Source organism: Aplysia californica, unplaced genomic scaffold (assembly GCF_000002075.1).
Source record: "Aplysia californica isolate F4 #8 unplaced genomic scaffold, AplCal3.0 scaffold00488, whole genome shotgun sequence".
NCBI lineage: Eukaryota > Metazoa > Mollusca > Gastropoda > Aplysiida > Aplysiidae > Aplysia > Aplysia californica.
This window is the reverse complement of record NW_004797758.1, coordinates 595,229-609,530: the sequence shown is the minus strand read 5'-3', so window position 1 is coordinate 609,530 and position 14,302 is coordinate 595,229. Positions and strand designations below refer to the sequence as shown.

The following is a 14,302-nucleotide window of genomic DNA, read 5'->3' as shown; positions in this document are numbered from 1 at the left end:
CACACACACACACAAACACACACGTACACACGCTGTTACGTTGTTGGAAGAAAAGTAAAACGAACACGAAACAAGAAAGCGAGCGAACAAGAGAGAGTTAGAGCAAGATAGAGAGAGAGAGACGATAGTACAAAATAGATTCAGAAAGGACTAGAGGGAGATTGAGGAAGATAAAGATGAGGATGAGGAGAAGGTGAAGTGAGTGAGAGAGAGAGGGAGAGAGAGAGAGAGAGAGAGAAAGAGAGAGAGAGAGAGAGAGAGAGAGACAGAGAGACAGAGGGAGACAGAGAGGGGGAGAGAAAGGGAGACGAATAGATCGAGAGAAAGATAAAAAGAAAGTGGTCTTGAGAGATAGTATAGAATTGCAGAATGTCTCTCTGCCCCCCCCCCCCTAAAAAAAAACCCCAAAAAATTTTAAAAAATAAAAAATCCCCTGCTCAAAGAATTGAATATCATAATTCAATACACTCCTATTTGATCGTCTCCAGGGCAACAGACAGCGAGTAGCATATTTAACGCATGATAGCAGCCGTTGTTGAAAGCAGGCGTATTCAGTACTAATGGTCGTCTTAAAATTGTTATCTGATCGTAATTCTACTTTTCGGATTTTAAAAAAATACAAACGCGGGGGCCGGACCAATCACCTCTATGTTCTCGAATCCCTTTATGCGTTGCTGGTGTTTTAATAGTTAATATTGATATGTAATTAGACACTCTTTAAATTATGTTTATGGACCTGCCCGTCTGTCTGTCTACCTGTCTCTATAAATGTTCATCGTAGATGAGGGCTTTTAACGTCTCCGGATTTTTTTTAGATGATTAAATCCTCACTGACAGTTCGTCTGGTACACAATAGAAGGTTCGGTCTTGTTTTCACTAATTTTTTTTATTTTTTTTTGTGACTTGTTATATTTAAAACATTTTGAAGAGAGAAAAGATAATAGGGCACACCAATATGTACCCAAAAAGGTACCAAAAAAAAAGAAGAATATTTCTCAGTGCATTTCACTCAGGTTATTCGTTGTCTGTTTTCAAGAGCTTTTAAGCCAAGATGTTTAGTGTTATAATCAAGACCATTTAATTTAACAAATCAAAGCTTGAGCATGGAGTACCCTACCCCAGTGTACTTACATTATAAATAATGTCTGTGCAACCGACTCTCTGGAAAAATATTAAATTCAAAGACGATCTTTACCATGAACTGAAAAATTATATCACGATCATGAGCCTTTTCTTTTGAGACAATCTCCATGGTTTGTTTGTTTTTTGTCGATTTAAGTTTGACATTCCTGAATAATTTCCTGCCGAGTCATAGATCTGTTGTTGCTTTGCTGTTACAAAAGGTAGTATTAAATATTCATAAAATTAGGATAGTCTGCTCTCCCTCTCTCTCTCTCTCTCTCTCTCTCTCTCTCTCTCTCTCTCTCTCTCTCTCCCCCTCTCTCTCTATTTCTCATAGGCTGAAAGCTGGATAAGTTGAGTAAAATGTTGGTTGGTGTGAAAACAGCTTGTGAGGTTCTATCCTATTTTTAAAGTTTAATCTTTCTTTTTTTTTGATTTATTAAAAACAAAATAGTCTTTATTCTTTTTAGATGATGGGGTGGGAGTATTGTTTCCATGACGCTGTACATTTACATGTGTTGCTCACAAGTTCAGGTGTACTGACTTGGGGAGCGTAAAAGCATAACTACCTCAGGCTGCTACGTTTAAATATGACACAGCACCTCGTAATTGCAAGCTGGCTGTAACTAATTTGTTGTTCAACAAGTAAAAAGAGCAACATAGGTGGTTTGGGGTGCTGTTACCCAGTGTGACTCATAAATAGACTTCCCTGCATTTTACTGCTCACGAAGGAAATAGTTGTCAGTTCGGTTTTAGTTTTTTATGAAGAATAAAAATAATCGCGTTACCTGTTAAAAAAACCCACTAAATTAAATCATACACCTTTTCCTGTGAGGTGCACTCGGCGTTTGAAAAATGAAGCAATGTTCCATTATCCAAGGCCCTTTTTGCATGCTTTATTGGCCGCCTTTTGAATCTCATGTACGTCCTAAAATCTCTATGCACGAAGCACTTCTTTTTGTTTTGGAGACACGAAAGAACAAAATCACTTCAATCTGCTGGATAGGCAGCGTGCCCCAGTAAATCCCACAAAAGCTCTAGAGAAGTTCAGGGATAATTCTGGATTTGTGGATAGGTGCGTTGTCGTGGTTTAAGATGACATGAGATTCCAACACACTGGGCCATTCTTTTAATATATTTTTGTAATTAGCTGGCCTTAAGTTGTCTCTTATTACAGGAGAGCCGTCTTTTCCAGTTCGAACTTTTCTCTCCAGCTCTCTTTCGGACAGATCTGTTAATCAAAGTTGTTAATCAGAAAAAAGCTGCCCCCCCCCCCCTCTCCACAAAGCTCCTCTGGTGGGTAATCTGGAGAAAGACAGGTTTTATTTAATGCTCTGTTCTAAATATACTTTCAGGTAGGCGGCACGAAACCAAACAAACAAAAGACAGGCCACTTTATACAAAGGGCAATCTTTCCAAAAATGTTACAGCGATTTTAAACCCATGTTTTCTACCGTTAACATAATATATCATCACACAGTGTATACAACCAATGGAACGAAACAAAGCAGCAACCATTGCCTCACGTGCTAAACCAATCCATTGAAGCTGCTGCAGCTACTTATAGTTCTGATTTGTATAACATGTGTACACCGTAAGTTACCGTTCTACTTCAAGATGTATGCACTTTATAATCTATACAACTAATGGGAACAAAACAAGGTAGAACTAACCAGTTCCATCCCACCCCACCCTATTCTCAAGAAAAAACAGACAACGACCAAAAAAAACCCCCAACCCAATGGAAACTGCTCATACTGCAACTTGTAGCTCTATATTATGTGTATTATTACTGTTTTTAATACGACTTTATTCGTGTCTCTCTCAGGTGTACGGCCACTGGGTGCTGGCTCAAGGCTTCTGCTCCATCTGGGCTTCCTTTGACGTGATGCTGTGCAGCGCGTCCGTCCTCAACGTGTGTGCCATCAGCTTTGACCGCTACCTCGCCATCATCTCCCCGCTCCGCTACAAAGCTCTGATGACCTTCCGCAGAGCTCTCCTTCTTCTGGCCGTGCTCTGGATCGTAGCCATTCTCAGTTCATTTGTGCCAATCACAAACGGTTGGCACAACCCAGACGTTCCCAGCTTGGTCAATCTTACGATGTTCACCAGCGAGGCGCAGTGTCTTTTGATCGTGAGCTTACCCTACGCGCTTCTCGCGGGTACCATAACGATCATGCTCCCTATCATCATTGCACTTGTGCTCTATTTCAAAGTGTCGGAAGAGGCCAGAAGACAAGCTTTGTTTGTGCGAACTCTGATCGCACCGAGTCGTGTTCTTTTGGGGCAGGACGTGTCCTCCAAGTCTGTGAGAGAACCCTTCACCAGGAAAGCGACTGTGACCTTAGGGGTTATCGTCGGAGCTTATGTGGTCACCTGGACCCCATTCTTGATTACGAACATAGTAGACGCTGCTTGCACATGCGTGCCCCCCAAACTTTTCACTGCTTTTGTGTGGCTGGGCTACTGTAACAGTCTGATTAACCCCATCATCTACCCGCTGTTAATGAGGGATTTCAGAAAAGTGTACATGAAACTACTGCTCATTTGCTGTCCTCGACTCAAGTTTCTCAAGAAGAAATCAAAAGAAGTTTTGCAAAAGGATATAGAAAAGGCGTTTGTGAACGGACATTCACAAAGTAACGGGATAAAATCTGACAGTGTTTAATCGTGTTGACTTCTGAAGGTTTCAGAAACCCTGAGAGCAAGAAACAAAGAGATGGGTGGGTGACAAAAGTTCATTGCAAATGTTCACCACAAAAGAATATGATGAGTCGTTGGGAAAATAAAGGAGGGGAGGGGGGGTCTATACTGTGCATTTTGTAGAAGTTTAATACTGTGAGAGAAATGGAGAAAAATAGAACAACGTAGAGAGAGAGAGAGAGAGAGAGAGAGAGAGAGAGAGAGAGAGAGAGAGAGAAAGAGAGAGAGGGGGGGGAGTAAATCTGGACATTGGGGAATACAAAAGTCTGTGTGTGCGTTTGTGTGTTGGCTTGTGTGTGTGTGTGTGTGTGTGTGTGTGTGTGTGTGAGTGTGTGTGTATGTGATTGTGTGTGTGGGTGTATGTGTGTTTTGGCTTGTAAGACACATAAGGTAGATGGCATTTGATCTGAGGTTGGAGAAAATTATAGAAGCTGATTGAAGTGTACATTTAAATTAAAACGGTTGTGCAAATGATTGGTAGATATATACCCAAAGTTAGAAAGGGGAATAATTCAAAGTGAAAAATAGTTGGAGATAAAAGCAACGACTTGTTTTTGAATAGTTTGTTGTATACTGTGTTCTACATTTGAGTTTTGTGAGCTAGGAAGGGCTAAATGACTGGCTTGGATGGAAAGAATCCATTTGATTGATGACATAATATGTACATACTTTTAGGGAACACTCCACGACATAATGACAGATAAACTAGCAGTGAGAAAGAAATATTAGAGACCCAGAAAGACAAAAAGAGCAATGTCTGATGATAACAGTATCATTCAACTATTGCGAATCCTACTTCTGTAACTTCGTAAATTGTTTCATGGTCATTTTGCTGACTTTTGGGCCAGATATTCTGGTCTATATAATTTAACTGTACATAGTATTGAAAACATGGAAAATTGAGATGTTGACAACATAAATGTGGTGAAAACAACAAACGGCTGATCATATTTGTATCGTTAACTGGCTGTCTTTGTATAAAAGTACTTGTAATTGCGGGGGTGACACAAAAGTCGCGATACCAATAGCAGATTGATCAACTAATTATACATTTTTTTTAAAGTGCTGACGTATTCGCCCAAATTAATCAATGCGGATCTTAAAGGCATTAATCATGAAATATCATATCTCGTAAATGACTTCCACATTCGGCCTCACACATTGTACCTTCTTTAACGCATTTTACCTTCACAATCATAAGATCATTTTGGCACTGCGCACGAATTTCAGTCATTATTTCCCTCTTTGTTAATTGCCAATGGATAATCCCAAAAGAACCGACGTAGGTGCATTAAAATGAGGTAAATTGGCTGGCCAGTAAAATGACCTTCTAGAGAGGTCAAGCTACTAGGCCGGCGTGGGCTCGAGGTGAATGCTTTCTTCAGTACTTCCCCATCAGCACGGACATTTTCGCCATTATCAGGGTTCGCATAAAGCGTGAGCTCCCATTTCGTGGCGTATCGACCACAGTCCCCAGTTCCTAAAGCAGTGCATTCAATGGATTATCGTGGAGTTTTTTGTTTAGTTTTTGTTTTTTTGGGGTGGGGATGGGGTTGGCGATGAGGGTGGGGGGGGGGATGGGGGGATACATTTCCCCTTAACGACACAAATAGGCTCTCTCGGTTAGAACAATGGATATTTAAGTTTCACAATAAAATGTAACAATTATTTGGCACTGTACCCTGCTGAACTCTTTCTTTTCTGTGACAAATCAGAGACAAGGGAAAATCCGAAGGAAACCATAAATTGTTGCGTTCAATTATATTGCAAAAAATGGTTTGATAATTTGTCTGGAAAGTTGGCTTTGAATGTCAACCAAATCTTCTAGGTCGAACTGCTAACATTTAAAAGTAAAATCATGAAACTATTTTCACTATATTAAAAAGAAGAAAATAATGTTTAAAATGGTGTCGCGACTTTCGCGCTACCTTGTATTATTATTTATATTATTGAAAGCTGTGCTTAAACAGTAGCCGCTGCAACTGTAATCGTGACAAAAAACGCTCATTTTAAGAGACAAATCTGTGATCGTTGACGTTTGTACATACACATTTACTAACATTTTGAGGTCATTTGCACTATCTTGTTTATCTCATGATAGTCATTGACTTATTGTTCTGTTTCAATATAATATTATGTTTTTACCATATGTATAACACGATTTATTGCATGATTGATTTAGTTTAGAATTGTCTGTCGAGAGGAGTTTTGTATTAAGATTGTAGCGTAAAAACCCGATTCGACTCCCGATCAGACGTTCGATTTGACTGACACCATAATCAGATTCAAGATAAAATATCGGTCTTTACTAACATACATGTTTTGCTAAAAAATTGTTGACTACAGATTGAGCATTTGAGCAACAAACATTGCTTCCTATAGGTACTAATCATCATGGAACGCTCAAAGAACTAATTATTACTGAATTTAAATTTAGTTTATAGCTATAGCTGGTTCCTATTTTGCCCATAGTATCATTGCAGATTTTATGCGAGTGTAAAAGGATATTTTTTCATTACGATCACTTAGTTATTTTAAACAAGTCTAAATGCGTTTTGTAGTGAGACAGATAGGGAATAAAAAGCGAGAGCCATAATACATGTACTACATGTATATGGAATTTGAGGTATTCATTATGTGAACAGTCAGTCTTTCCTTAAGAAACAATAATGATGTTTTGTTAATATAGCACACTTTTCTATGCGACCGAAGAGCAGACTCAATGTAAGAATAATGTTTTACTGTGTATATAAACGACAGGTAGTACTTAAAGTATGTCTTTCAATGATGACCCAATGTCTACATACGATCTCACAGTCTCTGTCTCTGTTTTTATATTCATAATATTACGACAGTACTTACTGCATCATAACAAAGTTCTGTTGTTTTCAGTTCCACTACATTTGGCTGTGCCATTATGTGTGAGGTTGTGTGTATTTATTCAAACGTGTTGTGTTGGTGTGCGAAAATATTGGAAAGCGTACATGTGTATATACGTTTATGTATGTATGTGTGTGTGTGTGTGTGTGTGTGTGTGTGTGTGTGTGTGTGTGTGTGTGTATGAGAGAGAGAGAGAGAGAGAGAGAGAAAGAGAGAGAGAGAGAGAAAGAGAGAGAGAGAGTGTGTATGTGTATGTATGTGTGTGTGTCTGTGTGTATATGTGTGTGTTTGTGTGTGTGTGTATATGTGTCTGTGTGTGTGTGTGTGCGTGAGTGCGTGAGTGCGTGAGGGAGAGAGAGCAAAAGAAAGATATAGAGAATGACAGAGAGAAAGAGAGAGAGAGAGAGAGAAAAAAAGAGAGGGGGAGAGAAAAAGGGGGATATTTCCTTTCTTAAGGTGTATCGTATACCTGCTCAAATGTCATACAATGAATCTTTGTTGAAATTTCATCTCTTCCAAATTCACTGTTTATTGGACGAATGCATCGCTGGGTTTTGAAGGCTATTATAAGCCTTGGCGAAAGTAAGCTGTAAGTATTCGTGTGTAAGCTGTCGTTTATAAATAATTAATCATAATTTAGTATAAACTGTACAGCGCATAGAGCTTGCTGTTAAGCGGTGATGTGCGCTATACAAATGATATTTTTGATTATTTAAAAAAAATTGAATTAGATGTATATTTTTATTATTATTTTATTATAAATCATGATTATGGTTATGATTATGATAATGATTATGATTATTATTAAAGAAATTGAAACTATATAGGTTTAACTCCACTTTGACAACTGTGATTTTATTTAAGAGGCTGGACCTCCACATTACTGTAATGTCCATCTCCTACATAAATGAGCTAAATAAATGGATGGAGAACCTTCAAAACTCTCCAAAAGAACCCAGGTTCAGAACTATCGATTGGGGATTCGAACCAGGGCCATCCACGCAATAGACAAGCACGATGCCAGTTGAGCTAGCAGCGAGCCCGAACTCCTTTCAGGGAGGTAACGCTTCCAAAAGAAGAAGTCGCCAAGGAGATTTGGAAGATGTTAAATTAATGTCGTTACAGTCACAGCTCAGGAGTCTGTGGGGTAGATCTTATACGGGGTGCCCATTACAGTAGGATCGGGCCGATCACTCGACTCGGTCGCCTGAAACTGAAAACAAACACGTTTGTTTTTTAAACGGGGTGCCCACTACGGACGGGATCGGCTGATCGGGCCGATAGCCCGACTCGATCGCCTCAAAAACAAACGTGTTTGTTTTCAGTTTCAGGCGATCGAGTCGGACGATCGGCCCGATCCAGCCGTAGTGGGCACCCCGTAAGGCGACCGAGTTGGGCGATCGGCTCGATCCGCTGATCCCATCCGTAGTAGGCATCCCGTATAAGGTTCTTCGTTATGGCTCTCAAAAGACCAGAGTTGATTCCAATGTAAGGTGAATTTGTATTGAGCATCTATCTCAGTCTTTCTGCTAGGGCACTGAATCCATTTCAGTTCAGTGCGTGTTGATTCTTACGGGCACGGTCGAAGCCCGCACTTTTTTAGTACCTAATTTGTATCCATGGGGACGTAAAACGCAGCGAAATAAGAGAAAACGGTGGTAACACAATTGTCATTGTCATTGTTTTTGTTTTGTAATGAATATGCTGTAAAAAAAAGTATGCGTTTACTTAACTAAGTGAACTTCATGACTTAAATAAATAGGAAAATGTCCCGAAAATAAATTGACTTTTAGTTTAATTAAATAAAAAATCTTGCCATGTTGGGGATACGAAACAAGTGGGTTCTTACATTTTGTCGTTTAAATAACTAGAAATCGGGAGAAAGATGATATTTGTCTGCGTTGTTATATAAAGCAAAAGTATATTGCCTTTATGTTTGATCTATTTTAAAGAGTTATAGTGTCTGTGATGAGTAATTCGTTGTTATAGAACAGATACGCGTGACTCCGTTGTTACATAAAGCAAAGTTGTGTTTCCTTAGTGCTTGATTTGTTTTTAAAAGGGCTGTCTTTGATGATTCATTTTGCTGGTACATTATAGGACTCATGATCTTCCTCAACGCGTTTCGTAAACATTACTGACATCATTATCATGGTGCGATGTATCATATTACTATTATGTGTCATACAAGAGTTTTATGTCTCAGAAGTAACAGATTTAGTTTAGTTTTGTTTTGTTTTGTTTTTGTAAGGAGGTTTTCTATTCGGGGGAGATAATGTTAACAATTTCAAAAACGCTTACAGTTACAGCTTTGTCTTAACAATTTCCCAGAGCGAGATAAGCGTGTCCTTGCTGGTAAAGCTATTTGCTCTTTTGTACCTCAAATCCACCTCACAAATGTTCTTATATGGACGACAAATGATAGAAAATTAGGAAGGCCTAAACGCACTGCAGTGAACACAGTACCCCATGGCAGACGTCCACTCTCATCTCTGTTTAGACTGAGCTTTAAAAAAAAAAGATTAGTTCCGGTACACGAATTTAAAGGCGCCGTATGTATTATCATGGCATCAAAACACACGTTTTCTTTTTCAAGAAAAATATTATATCTGCCAACACATGTAGTTCCAGTAAAAAGTTGTTCCGGCATCTGATCCGGACATTAGGGATTGCCTTGTCAGTGAGACAACTTCCTGGGCCTTTTTCATAATGTGGTAGGGTGGCCAGGTCCTTTCCACGCCGCCTTTACTTCCCCAACTCGAAGTCAGGTACCCATTACTGCTGGGTGGGCAGGAGGGGGCGGAAAAAATCCGTCAAACCGGGACTTTCCGCTCCGCAGACGAGCGCACTAACCGCTCCGCCACCGCACCCTCGAAGTTTTAATAGTTCCAGTACTGGTAAGCATTTATTTCTGCTAATCTCGTGGACCCAACTGCTCCAGAAAGGTGAAAAAAATGTTGAGATCGTCACAAAACACAATGTATCGTACATTATCATGTCTCCAAATCTCATTTCAATTTTGCTTTATTAGTTTTATTTTTTTATCTTTATTTTGTTGATTGATTATTTTTTTGAATGAACATAAATATTAGTTTGTTTCGTGGAGTCCCCGGTGTCTTTCCCTTTCTTTAAATGCAAGTAAATATAATCCCATAGTTTTTTGCTTTTTGAATTTGCATTCTTTTTAGTTAGTAAGCCTTGTCATGAAAAAAGAAATGATGAGAAAAAAGCACAACCGACATGATCGTAAAAAATACAAAATATTTGAAAATACATGTACTTTCACATCGCATAGTCACCCATATTCATAGCCGGTTACAAAATGTATTTATTTATACGCGTATATAAATATCCCTCTTGAATCTTTTTTCTGTGTTCATTTAAGCAAAGCGTAAAGATACAACGCAGACACTTACTCAGTACTTATTGTCTCTACTTAACATCACAATACTCATAATATCAAAGACACGATCACTTCCACAGTAGTGTACGAGCAATACACGTATACTGAGGGCACTCACTCCTATAAAGCTGAAATAAAATACTATAATAATGATTTGATATATTATAATAATACTGATAACTAATTGTAAACACTTAGGTCAGTAGCCTTTGTCTTCCAGATCGCGTGGGTAGCTTCATTTCTTGTCCTCTGCTCTAGTTTGCTAGGTCAATACCGGAGTAGATATAACTATGGCAAGTAGGCTTACGCAGGAAACATAAACAGTAAATAAATCATATTCTATAGTTTCATGCAAACACACGGTGTCATATGGCGTCATGGTCCTCTGGGTATATGCGTGGTCTTTTCGGGATCATTATTTTAACTCACTAGTTTAGAATGCGTTTCTATCTGGCTGGGAAAATAAAAAGCAAAACAACACGAACAAAACAAACAAAAATGGGAATCATGGTGATAGTTTAGTAAAGTAAGTTACCGTTTTTGTGTTTTATTTTTTTTTTTTTTTTTACTGTTGCTATGAATAAACACACAACGCAATTTTTATTTCTAATTAAGTTCAGTAAGAGGTTGGGGGCAGAAAAAGGAGAAGAAAGCAGACGACAGAACATTGCCAGAGAGCAGGAAAATAGGTAAAAGGAGACAATTTTAGAAAAATCGCTACCCGGATTCGAACCCGGGTCTTTGAATGAGAGGCGAACACCTTAACCTCTAGGCCACGAGAGCCCCCGTTATGCATTTAGATCGTTTTTCTCCTCCTAACAGGTCTTAGGTATCTGAGGAGAGTCGTGTTTTATTAGTAGATTTGAATGACAAAAGGTTTGTTATGGGGACATCTCTCTTTTGGCTTTTCTAACAGCTGACAATGATTCCCTTTGTTCTTTTTCGCTACTGTTTTGTGTTGTTTTTTGTCGATTTTGTCGTTTCTTTTCATGTGCCTCGTTTGCGTTTCATTGACAGGGTGTCTGATAATAGCTATTGTGTAATTATACTGTTATTGTTCATTTGCTTTGTGGTACAAAAAAACAAAACAGAATAGAGGCGTGTATGCCAATTTTATTATCAAATTAACCTTATTTGTCATTTATAGAAATAAACATGCTACCCCTGCATTACTTTTTTGTCACCAGCAAATAATAATAACATGACAAATTGTCACGATCGTTCATTGATTCAATTTGTTAATTTGATATTTGACACTATCACCGTGGAGAGCTATTAGCATGATGTGCGCGCTCCGCGACACCGATAAGTTCATCGACATGAAATAATTTGAAAGCCACGAGTTATTTATAGCGTTTCTCAGTTACATGACACCGCTTCACGTAGCTATCCTCTCTATACAGATACCCTCTCGCTGTCTGGTCACTCAATCACACAATTTATTATAACTACTGTCTCGAAGATCTCGCTCAGTTTTATTTACTTGAAACTTCTAGTCATGTCCGTATTCCTATCATGTTATTTCAATGTTTATCTGCCATTTGCATTATTGTTCATGTTTTCATGGGTATCATATTCCAAATGTGATAGAATAAAATAATATTATACTTGTGGGGGTATTTCGTGACTTCCGTGATAAGGAACACGCACGTACTTATATCTATTCGAAATGATGATGTTATGTCTATGTTGACTTTATATAATGTCTGCGAAAGAGAAATCGATTAAAACATGAAACTTTCAATAATATTCTGTGTGTCCTTTCATTTTTTTCACCCATGATCCGTTTATTTATTAACAAAACTGTTTCTGGAAGATATCTGATCTTTAATCTTATTAGATCTAGATCTATATTTATTTTTGCTAGGTTTCTTTATTAGATACTATTTGAGACAACCAATCCATTTCAGTCATTTCAGTGGGTTTTGCGTAAATCATTTAAAGAGCACTTACACAAACGATGTGACTTTCCTATTTTCGCATAATTAGATCTAACTTTCTTGCTTTATACTTTTAAAAGGCATATTCGACAAATCTTTTGTTTTGCAGTAGGTACAATGCTATCTGTAGTTTCAACGAGCCTAGTTCAAATCAAGGAAAAATATTGACTTTGATTTGCCTGACAAGTTTCCAACATCCCCATATAAAATTATCAATAACCTTTAAGAGAGGTTATATCATGTAAAGTCTTAAATGACTTAACGTGTTAAAAAAGAGGGGGCACAAACCCAAATGAAACTGTTGCCGTCATAACTGCCCATTACTTTCAAAGGTGTATTTGAAGTTGTGACGTACCTGAAATAAACAAAGTCCACGCTTTGTCTTTGTCACTTATTGGCATTCCTGCTAATCTTTCGCCACTAATAACAATATTATTCTTAAAACTTAGTTGTTGATTTATAATAATATTGATAATAATACTGATGATGATAAAGATAATAATAATAATAATGATAATGATAATAATAGTAATAATAATAATAATATAATAATAATAATAATAATAATAATAATAATAATAATAATAATAATAATAATAATAATAATAATAAATAGATCTAGTATTTGTATAGCACATAACCCAGCTCTTCTGCAAGCTGTATGCGTTTTACACTATATTATTACCCCAGGAAACCATAAAACATTCAGAAACACATTGTTCTCACACGTGTATTTCATCTCATTCCCATAATTCTTCCCTGTTTAGTCTTAGTTTTAGTAGACGTTTTACGGCTCTCGCAACTGCACAAGGTCATGTGAGCGCCAAAAGATTAGAGGTGATACAAGAGAGCGACAAACATAAAAAATAAAGAGGGGGAGATCAGTGCGATAGATGTTTCATAGGAAAGAAGAAGCAAACCACAACAGAACACCCGCCAACCACCCACAGAATTCTTCCAAAGTGTCCTTCGAGCTGATAATAAAACTGTTTGCTTAACCCCAGACGCTATGTATCTACAACATGTATGAGCTAAAAACACTTTTTTCACATTATGTTGGCTTTTTAAAAGTTTATATGGCCTTTCTTAAATATAACTTTTGCGCTACCTTGCCCATTCCTCTAATAGATCCACCAATTGCTTATTAAAGTAAAATCCTTTTTGTTTATAGTACATACAGTCCGCATCAAAAAGTAAAAGAAAAACACTATAACATACGCACTGCTAGTTATCCAAGCTATAATCCTGAATAGAAGTCTGAGCAAGTGGATGGTGGGCGCTCTTGCGTGGTTTGCTCATTCTTTCCTATCAAATGTATTTTATAATAATCAAAATAATGTCTCCTCCGTTATTGGCGTTTGTTACTCACTTGCAACACCTCTAATCTTCCGCACTTATTTATGACTGTATTGCGTTGAAAATGTTGTAAAACTCTTACTAGAACTAAACAGTAGTCTAAGCTTTTCCCATTAGCTACAAGAACCAGATGATACCGAACAGACAGAGAGGAGGGACCACTCCGGAGTCGTCTCAAATCGATAGCACAATTACGCCAGGGGCAGGCTGTCTTTACCCCAGTCACTGTCTACAAAGCAGACAATGGGAGACATACCAAAGGCCGGGATCACACAACACAATGATGGATGATGATGATGATGACGCTGTCTGACATCTCTCTTCGACAGGAAGGAAAAAAAAACACATTTCGGTGCGAAGACACGACTTTTCTACATCATCAACAACACCAACAATATCATCAACAACAACAATGACAACTACATCAACAACACATACATTACTTCAACAAAAACGACAACAACGACCGACAACAACAACAATAGCAGCACTAAAAAATAAAAAAATAAAAACTTCAACAATAACAATAACAACAACAACAACAACAACAACAACAACAAACAAAAGCAACAACAAAAACAGCAAAAACAATAACAACAACAAAAGCAGCAACATCAAAAACAACAACAACAACAATAACAACCGCACCAAAACAAGAAACAACAATGTCAACAACAAAAAACCCACCAACAACTACAACAAAAAGGACACCAACAACTACCACAAAAAGCCACTTATTATGTCCTAGAAAGGGTAGAAGTCACATAAACCTTTTTTTTTCCTCTTGTTTTCGTAGCCGAAGTTCTACTTCTTTACAATGAATGATCAACGTTGTTTCTTTGTTTTGCGTCGGCTCTTTTAGAGGTCCATCTAGTTCAACAAGTCCAACCCCCCCACC

At 37.9% G+C, this 14,302-nt stretch overlaps 1 protein-coding gene across 1 annotated transcript in view; it reads left to right on the top strand.

Moving 5' to 3' along the window:
• Positions 1–4,036, top strand: part of LOC101861308 (5-hydroxytryptamine receptor 6) — a gene marked incomplete at its 5' end in the record, with an annotated part of 11,843 nt that extends 7,807 nt beyond the window's left edge. The window contains 1 exon segment of the mRNA XM_005105727.3: positions 2,951–4,036. Coding sequence (XP_005105784.1) covers positions 2,951–3,790 — 840 coding nt within the window. The 3' untranslated portion in view covers positions 3,791–4,036.
• Positions 4,037–14,302: the final 10,266 nt, after the last annotated feature.